This window comes from Anser anser (genome assembly GCF_964211835.1).
Source record: "Anser anser genome assembly, chromosome: 2".
NCBI classification, from domain to species: domain Eukaryota; kingdom Metazoa; phylum Chordata; class Aves; order Anseriformes; family Anatidae; genus Anser; species Anser anser.
In genome coordinates this window covers 49,196,412-49,217,078 of record NC_139721.1, presented here as the reverse complement: position 1 = coordinate 49,217,078, position 20,667 = coordinate 49,196,412, and the positions used below count along the sequence as shown (strand labels likewise).

At 42.2% G+C, this 20,667-nt stretch overlaps 1 protein-coding gene across 12 annotated transcripts in view; it reads right to left on the bottom strand.

Moving 5' to 3' along the window:
• Positions 1-20,667, bottom strand: part of OSBPL1A (oxysterol binding protein like 1A) — a 77,949-nt gene that overhangs the window by 26,846 nt on the left and 30,436 nt on the right. For 8 of the 12 annotated variants that reach the window (XM_083823034.1, XM_083823033.1, XM_083823038.1 and 5 more), the window contains one exon: positions 1,639-1,801. In XM_083823034.1, the coding sequence (XP_083679160.1) occupies positions 1,639-1,801 (163 nt within the window). Of the gene's footprint in view, positions 1-1,638; positions 1,802-12,002; positions 12,181-19,890; positions 20,219-20,331; positions 20,666-20,667 lie in introns of those variants that run through there. The other 4 variants (XM_083823029.1, XM_083823031.1, XM_083823030.1 and 1 more) reach the window with 4 other exon arrangements.

Genomic DNA, 20,667 nt, shown 5'->3' with positions numbered 1-20,667 from the left:
TATGTCACATCTGCCTTTCTCTAGCCCACAAAATCAGAGTGCCCTTCCCCCAGACACGTGCCCTCAAAGACAGAGAGGACCCAAATCACTGCAAAGCGCTGAATGTGAGCAGCCTAGAGAAGGGAATCTAACGCAAGTCTGATGAAGTTGACAGACAGTCAAGAAAGTGAGTGTGTCCTGGAAAATTATTTAAATTGCAATCAAGATGAATTATGTCATGTAACTCTCTCCTTTGGGAGAAAGAATTAGCATATGTTACACTGAGCACATATATATATGTATACATATAAATAAAAATTTCACAGCTACTTGACTCGGTGTGATTTGTTTGCAGCTTCAAGAGGCAGAAACACCACCTCTCTCAACGAGACAAGCACCTTTGTCACGTTCATTCAAGAAAAGGACTTAGGAGAGGTATAGAACAACAGATCTCTAAAGCTGAGAGCTCTCTCATACACGCAAAGCAGGTCTGGCTGCAGAGACTACATTCCAGCAGCACCATATAAACAAGTATTCTCTGCTTTGTTACAACAAGCAAAGAGCCTGAGGCCTTTCAGCACAATTATTCATTGGGTTCTAGTTGAAGAACCTGTTTCTAGAGTTCTTCAACCTCTTCCCCTTGCCAAAGATTTGAATTTGTTACTATGCCTAGGAGTCTGTTGTTGATCCACTGTGTTCCTGTGCTGTACTTGAGATACTCTCGAGAACTTGACCACAAAGTCCACTTTGCCTGTTTTTATTCTCTGCTTAGGTAAGTCGTGCATGACAGAACAGCCATTGAGGAGACTGGGAGTGCTGCTTTTCCTCATCTGTCAGAATCATCAGACAGCTGAATTTTGAGAAAAGTATTCCCAAACATACTTCCTTGTGAAGTATGCCAAACTAATTATCTACTACATTTAGACTATGTTCACCCTTCAGATTTTCCAGATCCTTCTTAGCTGTAGTCAGCTTTGCATTGTGGGATTACCCAATTAGAGCTATTACTGAGCTCCACTATGTACAGCCTCTATACCAACTCATACTGCAACCATCTTCACGCAATTCAGAGTTTTCCAAAATCACTACCTGCATGTTCTGCGAACAAAAATATGAAAGATTCTAAACTGAAGAGCAGACAGTAGCCAGAAAAGATATTTCAGGAATACACAAAATATTTTGTTTCATCCTTTTCTTCCACCTGTGACACCTAAGGTATACAGAAGTGAAATAAAACAAGCCTTTCTTAAATTGATTATCCCTCAAAACCAGTGTTTTTTACACACATCTTAAGAAAAAACTAGCACCACCATGAAGAATGCAAGTCATAAGGCTTCCAGATACAGTTACATCTCCCAAAATAGGAGTCTTAAGTTTTGCTATTTTAAAAAAGGGCGTAGACACCCAAGCAGTCAGACCTTTTATGACTGTCCTAAGTTTTGTAGCTTTCTGTCACACTCAGATGAAATGATACAATTCTACAGGTGAAATTGGGCAAGATTTTAGAGGCCCGCTCATAAAGCACATGAAGCATTCTGCTCAAAAACAGTTCCACGTTAGAAAGACAAAGATATCACTTAAAGTGAGACAGTTCCCCCCACCCCTTCAATGCGATCACCATGCTGGCTACACACTTGCATTCTGGACATAATTACTTACCTGAAACAGCATCATAGAACTGCTCTTCACTGATGATGCTGAGAGGAGGAGATCCCTTAACCAGAGACTGCTCTAGTTCATGGTGTTCAGTAGCTAGCGTCTCTAATGCTTCTGACAAGATCTTGTTTTTCTCCTGCTCATGCTCCAGTTTCAAATTCCTCACCTATAAGTAGATACATGTATGAATAAAATCTCATCTCTCCGAAGAATGTGTAGCTGAAAGCTATTCAGAAAATAGACTCAAATAAATAACTGGTTCGAAGGCAAACAGCTGGAACGGAGGCCACACTGATTAATGAGAATATTACAGCATGTCTGCGACCACGATATGGCTGTTACTCATCGTTTCTCAGTAGCTGAGAAATCTTGTCAGGTAAGATCTGATATTATAAATCAAAAATCCACAAGCAAATTCAAACCAGATACTTGTACCTTAAAACTCAGGGGAAACATTTACAACTCGGACAACCTTAAATATGGAGTTACAGTGATCAGTTTCCACATGCACCAAGCTCCTTGTACTAGTCTGCTCTAATTTGGGCCAAGAAGAATCATCTGAATTGAATTACAAAGCAAATGGCAATGCCAGCTACAAATAACTGCAACTGAACTGTGAGCTGAAAACGTTTAACCCTGAGGATTGGAGAAGGAGGTTAAAGCAGAGATTCCTCTACTAACTGACTTAACTTCCATATAAACAGCTCCCCCCCCCACCCCCACCCCCCCCAAAAAAAAAAAAAAAAAAAAAACAGTTTACAGAGGAGCCAGAAGCTGACAAGGAAAGAAGACCAGCCACCAGATGGTGGAAGGTTTGTTGTTTTTTTTAAGCCCACACATGTAATCACCATCAGAGAGGAGAATGATATCTGCATATTGAGTCCAGGACTAGTAACAGGAGAGCAACATGTCCTTCCTATTTCCTCTTTTTTTTTTTTTTTTCCCTGCTGGTGCTTCCTGTCTCCTCCTCCTCCTCCTCTCAGGGGAAGGAGGAGAGCTCATAGAATATCCTGAGTTGGAAGGGACCCACAAGGATCATTGGGTCCAACTCCTGACTCCACACAGAACCACACAAAAATCAGACCATGTGTCTGAGAGTGGTGTCCAAGTGCTTCTTGAACTCTGGCAGGCTCGGTGCCATGACCACTGCCCTGGGGAGCCTGTCCCATTGCCTGACCACCCTCTGGGTGCAGACCCTTTCCCTAACACCCAGCCTGACCCTCCCCTGTCCCAGCCCCATGCCGTTCCCTCGGGTCCTGTCGCTGTCCCCAGAGAGCAGAGCTCAGCGCCTGCCCCTCCGCTCCCCTCGTGAGGGAGCTGCAGGCCGCCATGAGGCCTCCCCTCAGCCTGCTCTGCTCTGGGCTGAACAAACCAAGGGACCTCAGCTGCTCCTCGTATGTCTTCCCCTCCAGACCCTTCACCATCTTCGTAGCCCTCCTTTGGATGCTCTCCAATAGTTTTAGGGTCACTCTTCCTCTCATCTCCAAACCACTTGTGCTCTCTTCCTTTCTCTTCCTCTCTCCCTTCTTGTACCTGTTTAAAAAAACTTCCAAGCATCCCCAGCCATTGCCTCGTACTCCGGCTTACTCTCAAGGTCAGGTTGCAACTCTAACTCCCCCTCCACTACCAACATGCACGGACGTGACACTCTTGGAACAATTACAGGGACAACTTACACATGTTCCTAAGCAACTTGCATATATACCAACATTACCTTTTTGAATCTAATTTAAGAATCCTTTGTATGTCCCTATCTGGTTACTTTTTAATTACAAAAGCTCTGCTTTGGAGGATTCAGCCCCCTCATTTGTAACCACCACTCAAACAGCGTAGTCAGAGTTGGGCACAAATGAGGAGGTGAGAATTCATGGGCTAGAAAGGAAATACCAGAGCAGATTTGCCACTTCCAAAGAAGAGTTTCTATTTTGGCAGTAATGTATCCTCTGGAGAAAGACTTATGGAAGAGATGTTCACCCCCTCAGTTGTGCCAAAGAGTAGATCAGCTGGTTTTGCTGCCAGGCTCTGAGCGTAGAGGGGTAGTCCAATTAAATGATAATTAAAGAGTATAAAATTGGGTTGCTAATTCAAAGCAATAAAATCAGTAATTCACCTACTGGCTAATAGTTTTACCTTGAACGAAATGGGAAAAAAAAATCTGGACTAGTTATTGTCACCTTCATTTAAAGTTCACTGTGGAGGTTCCGGTGAAAACATTTACTGCAGTGTTTCATAGAAGTCAGATGTGCTGCTGCAGGGGTTACATTTAGTAAGCAGGTTCTGCAGGGGCTACATCTGTATGCTATCAAACAGTTAAGGAACTGCCCATTTACAGAAACAGCATTAATATTTCCCTCTCCTGAGAGAGGTAGCATGAAGGACTGATATGAAGTGGTGCTTTTCATTATCATTGAACAGCAACAAAAGGAAACCAGTTACTGAAATGGTATTTACATTTATTTTTTTTAGGTGTAAGAGTTAGATGCTCTTATCCTTTAATGTTTTGTTTTGATAGACGATTTGAGTAATTTGATTATTTATTTAAAACTTTAATTTCAACATTACTGGAAAGAAACGAAAAGAAAATCAAAGTATATCAGACAAAACCCAGACAAACCTTTTTTTGCTTCCACAATAAGCATGGTAGTGTGACTAAAGCAACCAACAGATATAAGCTTAAGACCAACAAAAAAAAAAAGTCCTTTATTTTAAGTTTCCTCTGTCCTGTTGTAATAGAGAACTATTCAGGATTTCAGAAGGTATACTGAAAACAAATCACCTTTTTGGAAAATAATTAGCCAGCTTTATAGGAAGGTTCACTTTTCTGTGTACTTCCAGACTTCCTAGCTGCCAAATGCTTACTAGTATAGCAGTTACACGCTACTAGTAGGTAATGAAAAAGCCTTTCCATCTGTTACATAAGCAGTACAACATTAGCCAGAATCTAGGGAAAAAGAAAACGTGAAATCTGTTGCTTGCAGTTCAGGGGTGTTCATTCATAAATGAATGACCTGTTTTTAAAGCAACCCAAACTCAATAGTTGGGGACAGGACAGAAAAGTCCAATCTAAAACCTTTGTCAAGAGTACTGAGCCTGTGGGATGGCCTACACATTATGAGAGCCCAGAGGTGGCCACGCAAACTTCTACAGCCTGGAGCTCAGTGCACAGTAAGAGTTAACTCTCACAGCTCTGAAGGTAGTGGTTTGAAAGTGATGCCCTTCAGCACCAAATCAGTTCAACAGTGTTAATGTAAGAAGTGAGGAAAAAAGAAGTGGTCTTACTACCATTATTTGACTAATTTCACTTGTAGAAAAACAATGCTTTCAGAGATAGAACTAGCACAGCCTTCATGTAATCTACTTAAAAATGCAGGTATCACCGGAGAAATAATATGTGTATTTTAAATGATTATTACTTATTTTTATAAACATAAACCAGCTTTAAGTGATACCACCATTTTGTCATCTTGCCTATTGATCAGCTATATGCCTTTAAATCTTCCTGCGGTAATTTGACTGTGAAGTTAGGATTTTTATTTTATTTTTTTCCAAAACTACACAATCCATGCTTCTAAGCTTAAGAAGAAAGATGCAAGCAGATCTGTGGTATTTTCAAAGCATATGTTTATTTAAAACCATAACTAACTGAGCTATAGGTTTTCCCAAAGTGTAAGTAGTAGTTTGTTCTTATGCATGTTTTTCCCCATACCCTGTTTTTTGATTCACAAGACTTGGCCAATACTTAAGTTCTGAGATGAATGCTTCCATCTTCCTGCTGGCTACTCTACCACCATCTTTGGAGGTGATACTTCAGCTTTTATCCCCTTTCCCACCCCAGTTTTTAATTCCCTATCCTGACTTTCCTCAGTGTCCCAACACACAAACAACTGCAAGGTTACAGAAGGAACATCCAGAGTAGTTTTTAAAATGCTTATTAACACAAAATCTTTAGCATTCATCTGTAAAGTGGAGAACTTTCAGAAGAATTTGCATTTCAGTATATTAAACTGGATTCAGAGCAAAGTTTTTTTGTGGAATATCATCTGATTTTGTGAAGTTGCGTTAGCAAGTACTTCACTGCATTTTACACACAGTGATAAAAATATTTAAATAAAAATAAGGTAGTAAATATTACCACAAAATGCTGCAGGTGTCAGTGTATATGCAGCTCTGGAAATTCAGTTCAAGCATATCCAGAAAAATACCAGAAGAGACACGCTACTGACAGCCTGTGTAAGGCGCAGCTTGTGATACAGCCATGGTTTTTGTACCTTCTGTAGTTTTGCCTGAGCTGAGAGAGAGACAGATGGCAGTTTGCACCACACTGGGTTCAGCTCCTCATCCTCCAGCCATGGAATGGCTGTCATCTTTCTGATCCCTGCTGCTGATCCCCAGCAATGCCAGTGCCAGCGCTGTAAGCTCTCAGAGCTTCGTGGGGACAGCAGCACAGAGCGCTCCAGTGAGACCAGCACGAGGCCAGCCGAGTTCTCAGTGTTCAACTGGTCAGGCTCCGTACCCAACCCTTGTTAGGAGCTATTTTGTACAACAGCAAGTGCAGTTGATCAAGAAGGTTGGGCTTGTGCTTGCCCTGTTAGACAATAACAGTTGACATCAGCTTTGTTTTCATCTCTAAAGGAAATTTTATAGTGAAGCATCGTATTTGTAATTGCTGATGGAAAACTTGTAGCTTTGTCTCACAGAAATAAACACACACTCAATCATTAACCTTGCAGCTACAAACACAGCTATAGCCTGATACATTGACACAGAACCACTGAGACAAGATTTCAGTGTCTAGGTCAGCACAGCAATTTATTGTTATTATTTTTTAAATACATCTCCAACTGGAGAGATCTGATACCCAAGTTCTGGTAACTGGTTTCACTTCTGGTTTAGCTGAAGGAGAGTCCACCCTGTAGACAGTCAAGTTCTTCAGGCTGTAAGTGCTGAATTGCGGATTTTAGTAGTAGAATCTAGTTATTGTAGCAATTAGGCCTCTATCTATTATTATTTTTACAGGAAAGCAACAGGCTGTTTGCAAATATTCTATTGCCTTTCCATGCCACTAGAAATCTTGCTAAGCCCAAGAGCATGATTTTAAATTAACTCTTTCACTGCATGTTTCTGGCAGAATGGTCATGTGCCTATTCCAAAATATCAAATAGCTTATCTGTGTCACAAACACCAGTCTCGTTCCTTTCCATATCTTCAGCTAACATGAGGTAGGTGGGAGACCAGAAACGTGCCTGTGACCACTACTTTTTTTTCCCTTTTTTTTAAAGGCTGAACTCTTGAAGTATATCTGTGTAGCCTGTAACCAAGGCTTCTCTGTCCATCCTGAAGACATCTCAGTACAATACACAAAATACTTGCTTTGTGTGGTGCTAGATGCTTTTAATTTAAATTGAGGCCCAACAACAGTGGCACTTTTGTACAGTAGGAAAGGGTCACACCACTGTACGCCCAGCTAATAAATGATTATCTCAGCAACATGCTATTGCAGCTGCAAGTAAACCCTCTAAAGACAACACACAGCAAGCAAAGCACAGAACAATTCTCAAGTGTGTAGGGCTACCTGCCTTTACCATTAAAACAGTAAATTAAAACACAGCATACCTTAGCTCTAGGTTCTCCTGGACTGAAAGACAGAAAAGGCAGACTTCACAACACCACAGGATGATTTAGTTAAATTTTACATTCAAAAAACCACCCAACTTCAGTGCTAGGAATAAGAATGTCCAAAATATGCAGACTTTCGAGTTGTGTAGGAAGGAAGAACCACCTCTTTCACATAGCAACCACCAGGGGATCCGAAGCCAGACTGCCGAGTGTCAGTACACCGCGTACCACTTCTGCTCTGCAATAAGCTGACTGCAGGAAAGCCGCCTATGACACTGTCTTACTGATGTCTCTGGTGGCTCAGAAGTGGAGCTTTGTCTTCAGAATGAATGGCTTTGTCCATTTGCCCCAGAAACTCCATCCTCCCCAAAACGTCACCACGTATGGGACATCTATCATGAAGCACAGGCACACAAAGATTCAAGTTTTCAGTAGCAAGCTAAAGGCTAGTCTAATATCTGGCTGAAAATTAACATTTAAGCAAACAATTTGAAAAATGCTGCTGCAGCAGAACTGTTAGCTTTCAGTAGACACCTCCTGACATTTAAAAATGCAGTCCTACTTTCTGTAACAAAGTAAATGCCAACCAAACCTGCAATCTGTTTCATGCTACACCTATTTATATGCAACTGTTAGTTTCCAAAATCAGCTACTCCAACACAACACACGTGGTATCCTGAAAGACCTAAGCTAGTGGACAAAGCTGTGCCTTGAAACTCGTTAGACTATAGAAAACTATTCACAAGAAGCACTGGGAATTAAAAATGAGGATTCTTTCCCTTGTTCTGTGATCTTCATACCAAATGAAACCCCCCCCACAAAAACCTGACACTGGCAGAGCAAATCACCACCTCAGTGCAGTTTGTGGTATGTACACTGTTTGTCTATTCTAACAGACAAGCTCACAATTGCAGTTTTGCTGTTAGTACAATACTGTCCCTATTGCTAGCGCCTCCATGCATAAGCCAGTTCTTTGTGATGACCAGTTTAAACTAGTACTGAGTAAAGCTGTTATTACTTTACATCTAATGTGGAGTGAGAATACATGATTTCAATAGTCAGGTCTACCTCTGTGTCTTGGAGAAAACCTGTCTTTTCATTTCATCAAGGAAGAAATCTAAAGAGTTAGAATAACCTCCCCAAGGCATATCTATTTAAAAACTGGAACGGTTCTATGTATTTTGTTAGCTAGCTTTGAAGCATGCTATTACAGCACTGTAATTCTACAGGACTCGTTTCTGTGAAAAAGTGTTTTTTAGACTTTCCACTACCTACAGTGGGACTCAGTTGTTGCCTAAGCAGCTACTGAAGTGGAAACTGAAACCAGTTACTTTCATTTGGAGTTCTTGTAGTTTAAAACATGCTTGAGCCTTAATAGAGGTCATTTTCCAGAAAAAAAAAAAAAAAAAGCTTGATTTTTACCTCTGCTTATGGGACTTAACCCTCACTAAGCACAAATTAGTAGTATACAATACAAAAATGCATAGTAGTGCTTTTCTCCTACCCTCCCTCACTAATTCCCACCCCCCGGCCCCCACCCCCCAAAAAAACAACGATAATGTAAGCATGCCCAAGTACAGTATTTGAATTACCAGAGAAAAGGCTCAAGTGCATTATGAATACTCTTATGACACATCATAAAACTGCAAATGTGACAGCTCACATTGGGAACACTTTGTTTTTTTTCCTTTAACAGATCCAAACAGTTTCATGAATACATCATTAGATTCCTACGGCCCTAAAACACGTAAACATTTTCTACAAAACCTTCTGAGCTCCTATCTGTTTACACACAGGCCCTTCCACAGAGTACCCCTGCTGACTCACTACTCCCTGTCACCATCAGCCACAGGGAACTTGTGACAAACATACGCTACCTTAACATACGTTAAGACGTCGTATCCTAACCCCCCATCTCCTGGAGTAAAGCAGCTCTTGTAAACTTGGTCATAGCCTTTGCTCACCCCAGGGTGCAGAGAACTGAATAAAAACGTCATGCTTTACTTCAACCATTGCTTTTTGCTTAGGTTCTCTCTCTGTGCTATAAGCTTACCATTTACCTGGCTTTTAGAGATCCATCAGATCTCTAGCTAAATATAGAAAAGTCAGGCAGCACTTGCCAGTGACTTGAACTACTGCTAGTGCAATTACTGAAATGCAAAATGAGACGTGAACGCTTAATCAAAGAGATACTGATCTCTCTGATGATTAGTAAAGGGTTACTTACTGTATCACAAGACATCACCAGTCTTCACCACAGAAGCCTGGCCAGCTGAGTCTACAGTTACAGCATCTTATTGAGGTCATCAAATTCAAAAGAAAAAACCCCAGATGCTACCATAACATTTTGCTCTCTTTCAGAGTCATATACAGGCAACATCACCATTAAAGTTCTTTCCTGGTCAAAGGCTGAAAGGCCCCCAAACACACAAGCAAATCCCATATGTATAAATTCCTAGTCCTCGTCATCTATTCACTCACATCCCAACTCAAAGCCCATAGAAGAAACCAAAGGCTTTGTGATTCGAGTCACAAGACTCTGCCTCAATCATTCCCCAGATGAACAAAAGGATTCGTTGTTAGTCAACTACCAGCGTTCACCTCAAAGTTCAAGACAAGGAGTACAGTGGTGCTAATTTGGAAAGGCTACATTTCAGTCTTCTGAGTGCAGACTTACAATAGCTCCCCATACTTGATTAATTAATAAAATTCTGCTAATGAAGGACAAAATACAATCATAAAACTGCAAAACCACTGTCAGAACCAAGACCCAAGCTGTTATCCAGAAACACAGATTTTAGCAGACCTGGCAGAGGTAAGTCCACGTCAACACCCATAGACACTGAAGTATCAAGAGAACTGTTACTCAAGAGAAGAGCTGGAGATTCTGATCTTCTTCCAGGATACAAATGCATTATGAAAAACCCTAATTTAAGACCACCTAAATTAACAGTTTCTGAACCATTCACATGCTAGAGACAAATACCTTTTGTCTCCCACCTTTCCCTCCTAGGACACTGACACTTCCCCTTCAATGTGGAGCTTGCTGCCTTGCTTCCCATCTCCTATTTCCACATTTGGCTATAACAAAGTTCATCTGTTCAGAGGCCAAGGAAGCACCCCAGTTCTACCAGCGGAGAATGTTGCAGCTCTGAGCCAGGACCCCATCCAGGAGTGCAGACACTAACTGCAAAGACTTCATTTCTGATTACAAATTCGAAGCACGGCTTTGGCTTAAAAGCTTTGGCTTAAGCTTTTCTATTATAAGTTCTTCTGTTTTGTTTCTAACATGAAACTTTTTGGCAATTCCAAGTCTTCTTCTCTAAAAGTTTTTTCTTTTTTTTTTCTTTTTTTCCCCAGCTGCATTTTATTTAGATCATTCAATGTACGCTGATAAGTCTCATAAGGAATCTAGTTAGGTTTGAGAGCTGCAGAAGTTGCCAGCTTCCAGAGCACATTTGGTTCCTATTTGTGTTCCAGTATTATTATAATGATGATTAGTCAAATATCAGGAGTTCAGACAAAAAGCCTTCTGATTCTGTTTTTTTTCTGTTAAGTATTGTTTCTATTCTGAGTCAAGCTGAAATTAAATATGGCTGCTATTCATATTTGCCAATAGCTTAAGCCAAAATAAGTTAGGGCTGAGTGACATCGGTGGTGATGTACATGTTTGGGAGGTTCATTTCAAGTTGCAGAGCTGCAAGATTACAAAAACAAAAAAGCCCCACACCCCAAGATACTCTGCTGCCCCAGAGAGATTAAGCATCTGTTTCCTCAGAGGCATACGCCACAAGTAACCTTACCCAGCTAAGGGCCTTGTTCAACCAGATCTATTGCCAACAGCAGTAGAACAGTATATTGATGCATGCTTTCAGATCTGCCAGGGACTTTTTTGGTCTTTTCCTTTTGAGAGGCTCTGGACATCTTTGAAGACTGTTAGTCTGGCCTCTGTTTGTGAGACTAAGATGTAAGTGTTCTTAAGAATGCACACAGGAAACATTTCCTTTTTTATTCTCAAGGACTGTTTTGAAAACGGGTCTTAAGGCAGTTTTGATCTAGCTACTTCCCTTAAGTATTTTTCAGTATACACCACTGACTACTTTGATCAACCTGTTTGTATCCCCTCCCTTCCCCCACACTTCTTCCCAGCTGGATCGCAGCGCACCCATGTATTAATGTTTTCCCTTTTGAAGTAACTGTCACATTTTTCCTATGTTTGTGTTGGCTTTTACCAGCTTTCTAGTGCTACTACACAACTGGACATATTTTTGACTCAGAATGAGAACAGCTTCCTATCAAAAAAATTAACACTTCTGGAGCTGGTTGTCTGTTCTGCAAGCTCCATATTCAGAATCCTGTTAATTAATTATACAGAATAAGTAACTTTGTTTTAAGAGCAATTCCAAAAACCATGCATGCTGTACAGTTATTTCACGATTATGAAAAACTCACATGCTTTCATTAGCTAGTTCTTACTTCAGAATAGGAATGCTTAAACAACTATGGACGCTAACCAGACTAGTTTAAAAATAAAATAATCTGAAGTCCTACCTAGGCCAGAAGTCAACAGTGAGCTTCACAACACAGTGCTGGAGTTGTGACCTCTAAACAAAATCCACTTTGGAAAGCATTCTCATTTCCTGTCTTTGAGAACAGACGCTTCTCAGCTTTCCAGTATGAAAGTCTCAGACTTCGCAGAGAGACACAAACACAGAAATCTCATTTTCAGTTGACATTTGTGAAGGACTTACAGCGTTAAGAAGCTTGTCTCTTTCTAGGGAAGTTTTTCCTCTCGGGCGCTGTTTTGACCTTACCCTGAAGCAGGCAACAGCAGGCAGACACACGCTAGGCCCTGGGTAGGCTGATAAGGCACTTCCTGGAATTTGAGCACGTCATACTGAAGCTCATCCTGCATTTAGGGCAGACACAACTGCGCTTCTGGGCTACAGAAATCCAAAGTTCACACCCTTCTATCACATCAGCAAAAAGACATTTGCATTCTGAGAGTATGAAATACCTTCTCCCAGTTCACAATTCTGCTAGGAAACATTGCTAGAGTCTAAAACCACTACAGTCATCCTAAAATATGACACCTACTGTTACGTTACAAAGAGACGCTACCCAACACACCACCCTTGCCATGCCGAACAGCTAGATAATCCAAACAAATGTTCACACTTGGTGGGACAGATCTTTTCTCATTATGAATAATTTTGGTCAGTTTTATCTTTATCTGGGGGATTTTAGCACTTTTTCCTGTGGCAAGAATTCAGTGTGCTATTCATTGCTACTCAGGTCTGTCTTGTACAACACGTAACAAAGAATTAAGGAAATAAAACAAGCTTGCTTCTGAGTTAATATGCTTCCGTGGACAGCTAGCTCATCTAGCAAACTTTTTAATGATAAATAATTTATTAATCCCCGATATGCAATCCAGTGGCTCCTGCGCTTCAAAGGAAGTAGTCGTCTCAGCTTAAACTTCTGGTAAGCTCTTTTATGAACTTCTCCAATAAAAACCACTGACTCCTAGAAGAAAACTAGAAGGTAGATTTGATGAAAGTATAAACTTAAGGAATGCCACCACCACCACCCCCCTCCCAAAATGAAATAGGATCTGACAGCTTAGAGCGACGGGTTGCTTTTAAGATTCTTAAAATTGTATGTGGGAGCAAAGACAAGAGTTAAAAAACACAGACTGTATGTTATCAGCTGATTTATGGTTCCTTCAAGTTGTCTCCAATAACTATACTACGCTACCTCTTAAGTACTATGTGGATGTTTCAGCAAAGATAGTAGTATCAAGATGACTTTTATATCCAACTAGTTGCCTCTGGTTTTGCCTCCTTTCCAGTGAAGCAGTCAGCCTCTGGAAGCAGTGTATAACTGAGAGTTATGCACCAATATATGCTGGCAGCCACCCAGCTGAAAAGCAGCTTTGCAGAAAAGGACCTGGGGGTCCTGGTGGACACCAAGCTGAACATGAGCCAGCGGTGTGCCCTTGCAGACAAGAAGGCCAATGGTATTCTGGGCTGCATTAGGCAGAGCACTGCCAGCAGATGGAGAGAGGAGATCCTTCCCCTCTACCCCAAACTGGTGAGGCCACCCCTGCAGTGTGGGATCCAGTTCTGGGCTCCCCAGTAAAACAGAGGCATGGACACACTGGAGAGAGTTCCACCAAAAGGTCACCAAAAGGATCAAAGGACTGGAGCACCCCTCCTATGAGGAGAGTTAAAGAGAGCTGGGACTGTTAGTTAGTTAGAGAAAGCTCGCAGAAGAAAAGGCTCAGGGGGATTTCATCGATGTCTATAGATGCCTGAAGGAAGGATACAAAGAAGACAGAGCCAGGCTCTTTTCAGTGGTGCCCAGTGACAGGACAAGAGGCAACGGGCACAGACTGAAACATGGGAGGTTCCCTCTGAACATCAGGAAGCACTTTTTCACCAAGCAGAGTGACTAAGCACCAGCACAGGTTGCCCAGAGATGTTGTGGAGTCTTCATTGTTGGAGATGCTCAAAAGTTACCTGGATATGGCCTTGGGGAACCAGTTCTAGGTGGTCCTGCTTGAACAAGGGCATCTTGTCCAGACGACCTACAGAGGTCCCTTCCAACCTCAACCATTCTGTGACTCTGTGAGAGTAGAATTTATCCCTGAGCACTAAGAGTGGCTTTAGAGGTGGTGAAGAAACAGAACAGATAAAGCTAGATTTCAACTATCCATAGGTATTGCAACTGCCTCAAGTTTCAAGCTGTGCTAAAGGCTCAGCCAGCTCATTTTCTCCTCTATTTGATTTGTCTGACCTTACAGCAAGGTGTTACGCTGGAACAGCAGACAATCCAATCTGCATGCGTAGCACAGAACACTTCCACAATTAATAGTCTTGTTGGCATTGCCAGTAAGGTATAAACTACTGACATATATGGATTAGCACATTACCCAGAGGAGCTATACCATTGTCTTGACACATTCTCCATCAAAATGATGAAATTGTATTGTATGTATGACTTTGTGCCATTATCTGTCAGTTCAAGTTCTCCACGTTCCTGCAGATGCACTTCTGCTTTCCAGAAGGTGAAAGCAGTTTTGTTCTCTCTAACATTTCTGCCACCATAGCTCATGGGAAGGGGAGAGAGAGAGACAGAGAGAGAGAGAGAGACCTAACAAACAACACTAAATTTCAAGCTTAATGGGAAGGTGTATTTCTATTCAAGAGTCAAACAACATATCCAAACAAGCTTATGTTATAGAAGCAGCATAGCTGTGGCAGCACGAACCTCTCTGAAGCAGATGAGCAAGCATATAGCCTGCTTCCAGTTATAAGCTAAGGACTACTCCTACATTACGATGCACGCTGTGGACTTCCTGCAAATAGGCATGCTTTAAAGGCATTTTCATAAAGTCTTGTAGTATATCTATGGATCTAACAGTTATTGCATTGATATCTGAGTTTTAACATTAATAATGTAGCAGTGATGAGTACAAGACGAGAGAAAGCACTCCTGTTTAAAATACCACTGACTGAGTCCACATTTACCTTACAAGTGCCTTAACATAAAGCTATGCAAACCAAGCAAACACAGCACAGGTGTCACTCCCGAATGCATTCTATAAAGACAACAGAGATCCAGATGAGGGCTATCCTTAAATCAAGGCTAGACATCTCTTGCACTGGACTCTTCAGGATATTCATATCAAACGGACAGGCTTTATTCATCAGGGGCCATGTGTCTTACCACTCCTTTGCAGCCACATTCAGCTCAGCTCTTTACTATAAATGAAGTATCATTTGCTTTGTGGGTGCTTATCATCTGTCCTTGTGTGAGCACAGGCCTGCGTTTCCGATTTGTGCATACCATGGCACACATTATTTTTTTTAAGACTATTATCGATGCACTTAGAAGGCGATGATGTTAAGAACAGAACAAGCACTCTTTGGAGAAACAGGTTACTAACATTTGTTAATGCCCAGGCCTTGCATGTACCTTCAAGGAAAAGTATAATACCAGTGATTTATTTTCAGTCCATAAACACTTTCCAAATATAGTCCATTTACCAATTCTAGAGATAACCTCAATGACTCAGCAGTCAGCATTACACAAATGCACTTCTTCACTGGGCAGCACAGCAAGCAGGGATAACACAGCTCTGAATACTAATATTAAAACCAAAAATGTTTTCAAAGTCACCGGCAGTCTGAGAGAGACCAAGAGGCCAGCAAGTACATGTTTAGTTTGAGAGATTAAAAATATCAGAGAAGAGGTCAAATTCCACAATGGCTTACCTCTATTGTGAAAATGCTATCAGCTCTGAGGAATCACTGAATAAACAAGTGACAAGGATAGTTTGGTTGAAAAGACAAGGTTGCAGACAGGTGAAATTAACTATAAAAAGTGACACCCACGCACACACCACTAATACTGCCTAAATGGGAAACCATCCGTTTTACTCTTCACACCCGAAGACCCCGGTATTTCATGGAGCCAGAAGCGAACGACTACACAACTGAAAGCACAGCAAAGAACATGAAAAGTAAATTTAGACTCACCCTCCCTTACTCAAGGAAAGGCCACACAACTGCACACTGACAGCCTGCTAGGCCACCAGGCAAGAGATCTTAACTCTTAAATCAATGACATTTAAGGAGGCCAAATAAAACATACCAAAAAATCCCATCACATGGCAAACTAAAAGGATTTCACAACAGTTAAATGACATTAAGCAGCAGAAATAACTTCAGGCTTCAAAACAATATTTTTAAAACAACCTCACATAAAACATACAGGTAATAAAAAGTCAATTATCAGATCTCCCTCAAGAGCATGTGTTAATATCCAGTACTAACCAGGGTAAGTGAAATTTATTTTTCAGATGTGGAGAAATATATACTTTTCAAAATTATTTCATGAAACTAGCTTTTACCAGCTTTACAAGGAAAAAGGCATTATTAAAACCCTAAGTTCCAGGAAAGAAAGGTCAAGATGGAGAAGATATCTCCAGAGAATTAGTAAGCGTGTGTGACTGCAGTCACCCGGTTCAGCATCCTAATGTTTTATGCAACTGAGAAACAAGAACAGACCACACAGACAGACTGCCACTGCAGTCAAGTATCTTACACACTTGTCGGCAAAACCCCGGTCATCAAAGTATCATAGATTCAACCGTAAATCCTGTGTTGTTTTTTTTACTGCTTCATTTTTTTTTTCCTGAAACGTTACCAGTCCTTAGCCGACAATACTAGATCTGGGACCTTGCAAATTTTAGAGCTCTGCTTTTCATCTCTGTTCTTCCAACACACATCAGATACACATTAAGCCAGAAAACTAAAAACAAGCTGATCAGCTTTACATGCCATTATGAAATCACAATGACAGTAGAAGGATAAAAATGTGCACCCTCCTCATTCCAGTTTGTTTTCCAAGCATGGTGGAGAGGAAAACAACCACCATCCTTACTGCAATAAGGAACAAAAACACCCAAATACAGTTTCCATTCTGCACATTTCTTTTTGCTCCTCTATCAGCTTGTACGCAGACAAGAGCACCGTTTTCAAATACATTCATAGAAAATAGAACTGGATGATTTCTATTTTAAAAACTTACTATATTAAATACTGTTCCATTAAACTTGATTGCTGCTTCATCTTTCCTCTTTGCAGGCTCAGCTAAGCCCCCTTTCTCCCTGTGTATACGTTAAAAAAATCCACAATTTGTATTCAAGACTCAGAAGTAAACCTCAGACTTGGAGCTGCAGAAGCACAGAGAGGACGGGTTTAATTTCAAGCTAATATGCTTTTACACTGTGTTTCCCCAGAGGCCCGCGAACTCATTCCACGTTAGTTTACACAAGGCTGCTTAACAACTGCTGAGAACGACAACAACAACAAAAAGTCTACAAGCCAAGCTTTGAGAAAAATACTAATCCACTCTAGAAAGTGCAAGAACAGGTTAACAGTGTGCTTTGAGTTGGGCAATATGGTGCTGAGTGGAGAATGCCTTCAGACAAGTTGTGTGACTAGCTTGCACACAGGCCAGTAAGAGAACAAGTCACAAAGGGTTTTCCTGCCACTAGAAATTGTTTAGATTTGCCAACAGATTATATTCAAACACATCATTACCTACAAAGAAAAGGATTAACTTTTGAAGCATACATGCTTAAGGAAAAAACCTTTGGGACCCTGCTGCACCAAATACCAGCAGCATTCATCTTTTGTCCTATAGTAATACCCAGGCAGCCTTCCGTCAGCCAGGACGTGTCTGATGCCCAACAGCCTTTCATATAAGCATTTGACCAAAGATCTTATCGTCTGCTTTGAAATTGAAGCACTCTGTCAATATACATAATACTCTTTCAGAAAAAAAAAGGAATCATATTTACTTATCTTCTCCCTGAACGGAGTCCCAGTATTTGTTATTTTACCAAGCCTCCATCTGGGCTGCTGTTCAGCTTCCGTGCCCACTCTGGTGACCTATGAGTCTTGGCTGCTCTAGGAAAGTCCCGGCAAAAAAGTTATGTTTTGAATCCCCCTATCTCATGGATACTTCGGACTTGCTTAATTGCTTCCTTTACATAATGCTGACAGGGATGCTATCTTCACAGACCTTTACGTCGCTTTCTATCTGCAAAGCTGCAGCAAGTAAAGAAAATGCTTCCAGTGGAAGAACATTGTGCCATCTGCAAACATTTCGCTATTGAATTGCTTTGATTTGAATATCTCATCTTTAGAGCTTTAGCACAGGCAAAAGACATATATGTATGTAAAGCACCAAAAGATTAGCACAGCAAGAATCATCAAGGCATGACTACAACCGTTGACATGACAAGTAAGGAGAGAAACAATCTGCCAAATGACTTCTGTCAGCAGCTTTGTTCTCTTGTATTCCATGCCTACATGCCATTCCACAGCACGTTACATCCCATGCTCTCCTGTTTAAGGGATAAATACAGCCTTTATCTCAGCATTTGTTTTAGCACAGAGAACCTTCCAATTAACTTGTTACTTCTGAACAAGATTCAGGCTTATTTAAACTAATTAACACAACTAGGTATTCCTAGTACATTTCTACTTATTTGGAGGGAGAGGGGATAGTGTCAAGTCAAAGACTCCTACAGCCAATAAAGATTTACTCAACACCTCAAGTCTCTCACTACCAGACACTTCTTACCTTGTCCAGTGCAATTATCAGTCTGAAAACTCTTCTCTTCACCAAGTTTACAAGCTGAGCAGCATTTCAGCTGTTTGCAGTGTTGCCTACAGGCCTTGACACACCAATGTCTCTCTCACCTTGGTTTCCACTACCTTCAACAAGAGGCTCTGAACTGAATGGATAACAGAATCTATTGTGCTCCAGTGATTGACAGTAACAACAACAAAAAAACCAGGACTGCCATCTGTACCTGAGCACAAGAAAGAGCAGAGAAAAAGGCATCGGTGTCATGACTTGAGGGACTAAGGACTGCCATGGTTAAGTCTAGCACAACGGTCAGCCAAGACAATCCTGTCCCCAGCCCTAACACCAAAATCATGAAGTTTAATCCCTTTTTTTGCTTCCCTAGTTTCACTCCCTCAACCCTCTTCACCTCTCCCTCCCCCACTCGGAGGGCTCCTAGGACCTGACAGAGGTTAATGCAGCTGAGTATTTGGCCAGGTGGCAGGCAGGACAGGATCGCTGATCGCCTCCAGGGCTTTTTCTATATGGACTCGTTCAGGGTGCCCGTATCAACCATTCTCCCTCAGCTGCTAAGCATCATTGTTGCTCCCTCACCTTCACCCACATGAGGGAACTGATAATGAGAAGTCTCGTTATGAAGTCACCTGGCCACAGCTCACAAGCACCTTCTTCATTCACAATCCAATAAGCTGGTCTATGTTACAACAGCCATGCTGACGCGTGTCTTCCAGACCACGTAACAGACACTTAAAGACAATTTGTATCCCAAAGAGCAGGCACAAATTCATTCACCGAAGCATGCATGAACATACCTAATCCTTGGATGCTCCATTATGCTCTCACAATATTCAGGAAATATGAAACAAACCAAGGCAGTACACTGAAATTCTAAACTAAGATTAATATTTACTAGTTGAACTGCATGAACTTTTTTTTTTTATTTGCAGTACAACAGTTATACATACAGAAGATAACATATTACGCCATGGTAAAGATAACTAAATCCAAGGACTATGACCTACAGCTTGCTGACCTTAAAGTCCCTGCAGAAATGACAAGCTTAATATGTTACAAAAAACTCTGTCTGAGTATACAACTCATTTATCCCAAGAGATGAAGAAAACAAGAACTTTCATTTTCTGAATCCCATATATCAGTGGCAAACGGTTTTCATCAGCCTGTAAACAAAGTCCCTTTTGAAAGAAAAAAAAAGCTATAAAAAAAAACCACCTACAAACAAAGGAAGAAGATCTAAGCCACCAACAGACTGCAAATAAAGCCGACCGCTATTTGTTCTAAATTGGTACTGCAAGATCCAGCATTAATGTTAAATATAGGCTTTGACGGTAAAAGTGAAACTTAAGAGAGTCGAGGCACTTATCAGTACACTATCTATCGTCGGTTAATGAAGAAGCAAGCTTAAAAAAGAAAAGAAGCTGATTCCTTTTCTGAAGAAAACAGGATAAACCATACCTCTCAGGTTCGTATGGCTTCAGTGCATGGAGCTCAAATAGCAGGGACAGATTTTAACCTTACCCCGTTACTCTAGCAAAAATAACTGTGCAAGGAAGGAAATCACAACCTTCAGTTAAACTTCAGTTATATAAAATCGCCACGGACTCCAGCAGTACGAGAATCAGGCTGCTTCCCGAAGGCAGATCCTGCTACCTGCCAGAAATAGTCCAAGGGAAGTCCTGCTCCGAAACACCACTTCCTAACCTTGTGCCAAAGTCACTGCAGAAACCCTTCCGAGAAACCCGGCAAAGCCCCGGCTCGCAGCGAGCAACCGACCTGCCGCCCCCCCCTCGCACCTTCCAGCGGGGTGCCGAGCCCAACCCTCGCCTCCTCCCGACCCGGGGGTGCTCACCCCGCTGTCAGGAGGGGGTGAAACCCCCTCGGGCAGGCGCTACGTACCGCCGAGCCGCTCCTCCGGAGCCCCGTCCTTCAGCTCGCAGCGCGCCGCGGGCGCTCCCCGGCGGGGCCGGCGCCTCCCTGCGAGCCACGGGGGGCGGCGAGGGGCGAGAGGGGGGCGGCGAGGAGGGGACCCGCGGGCACCGAGGGGGACCCGCGGGCACCGAGGGGGGCCGGAGGCGGCCTGCCGGGCCCCGTCGGTGCCGGTGGCGGTGGCCGAAGCCCCGGGGGGGCCGCGGGCAGGGCGGGAGCGCGGCTCCCGGGGCGGGGAAGGCCCCGCCGCCAGCGGGCATGGGGCTGGGAGCTGCCGGGGCTCGGGGCCCGCCCCGGGGGTCGTGC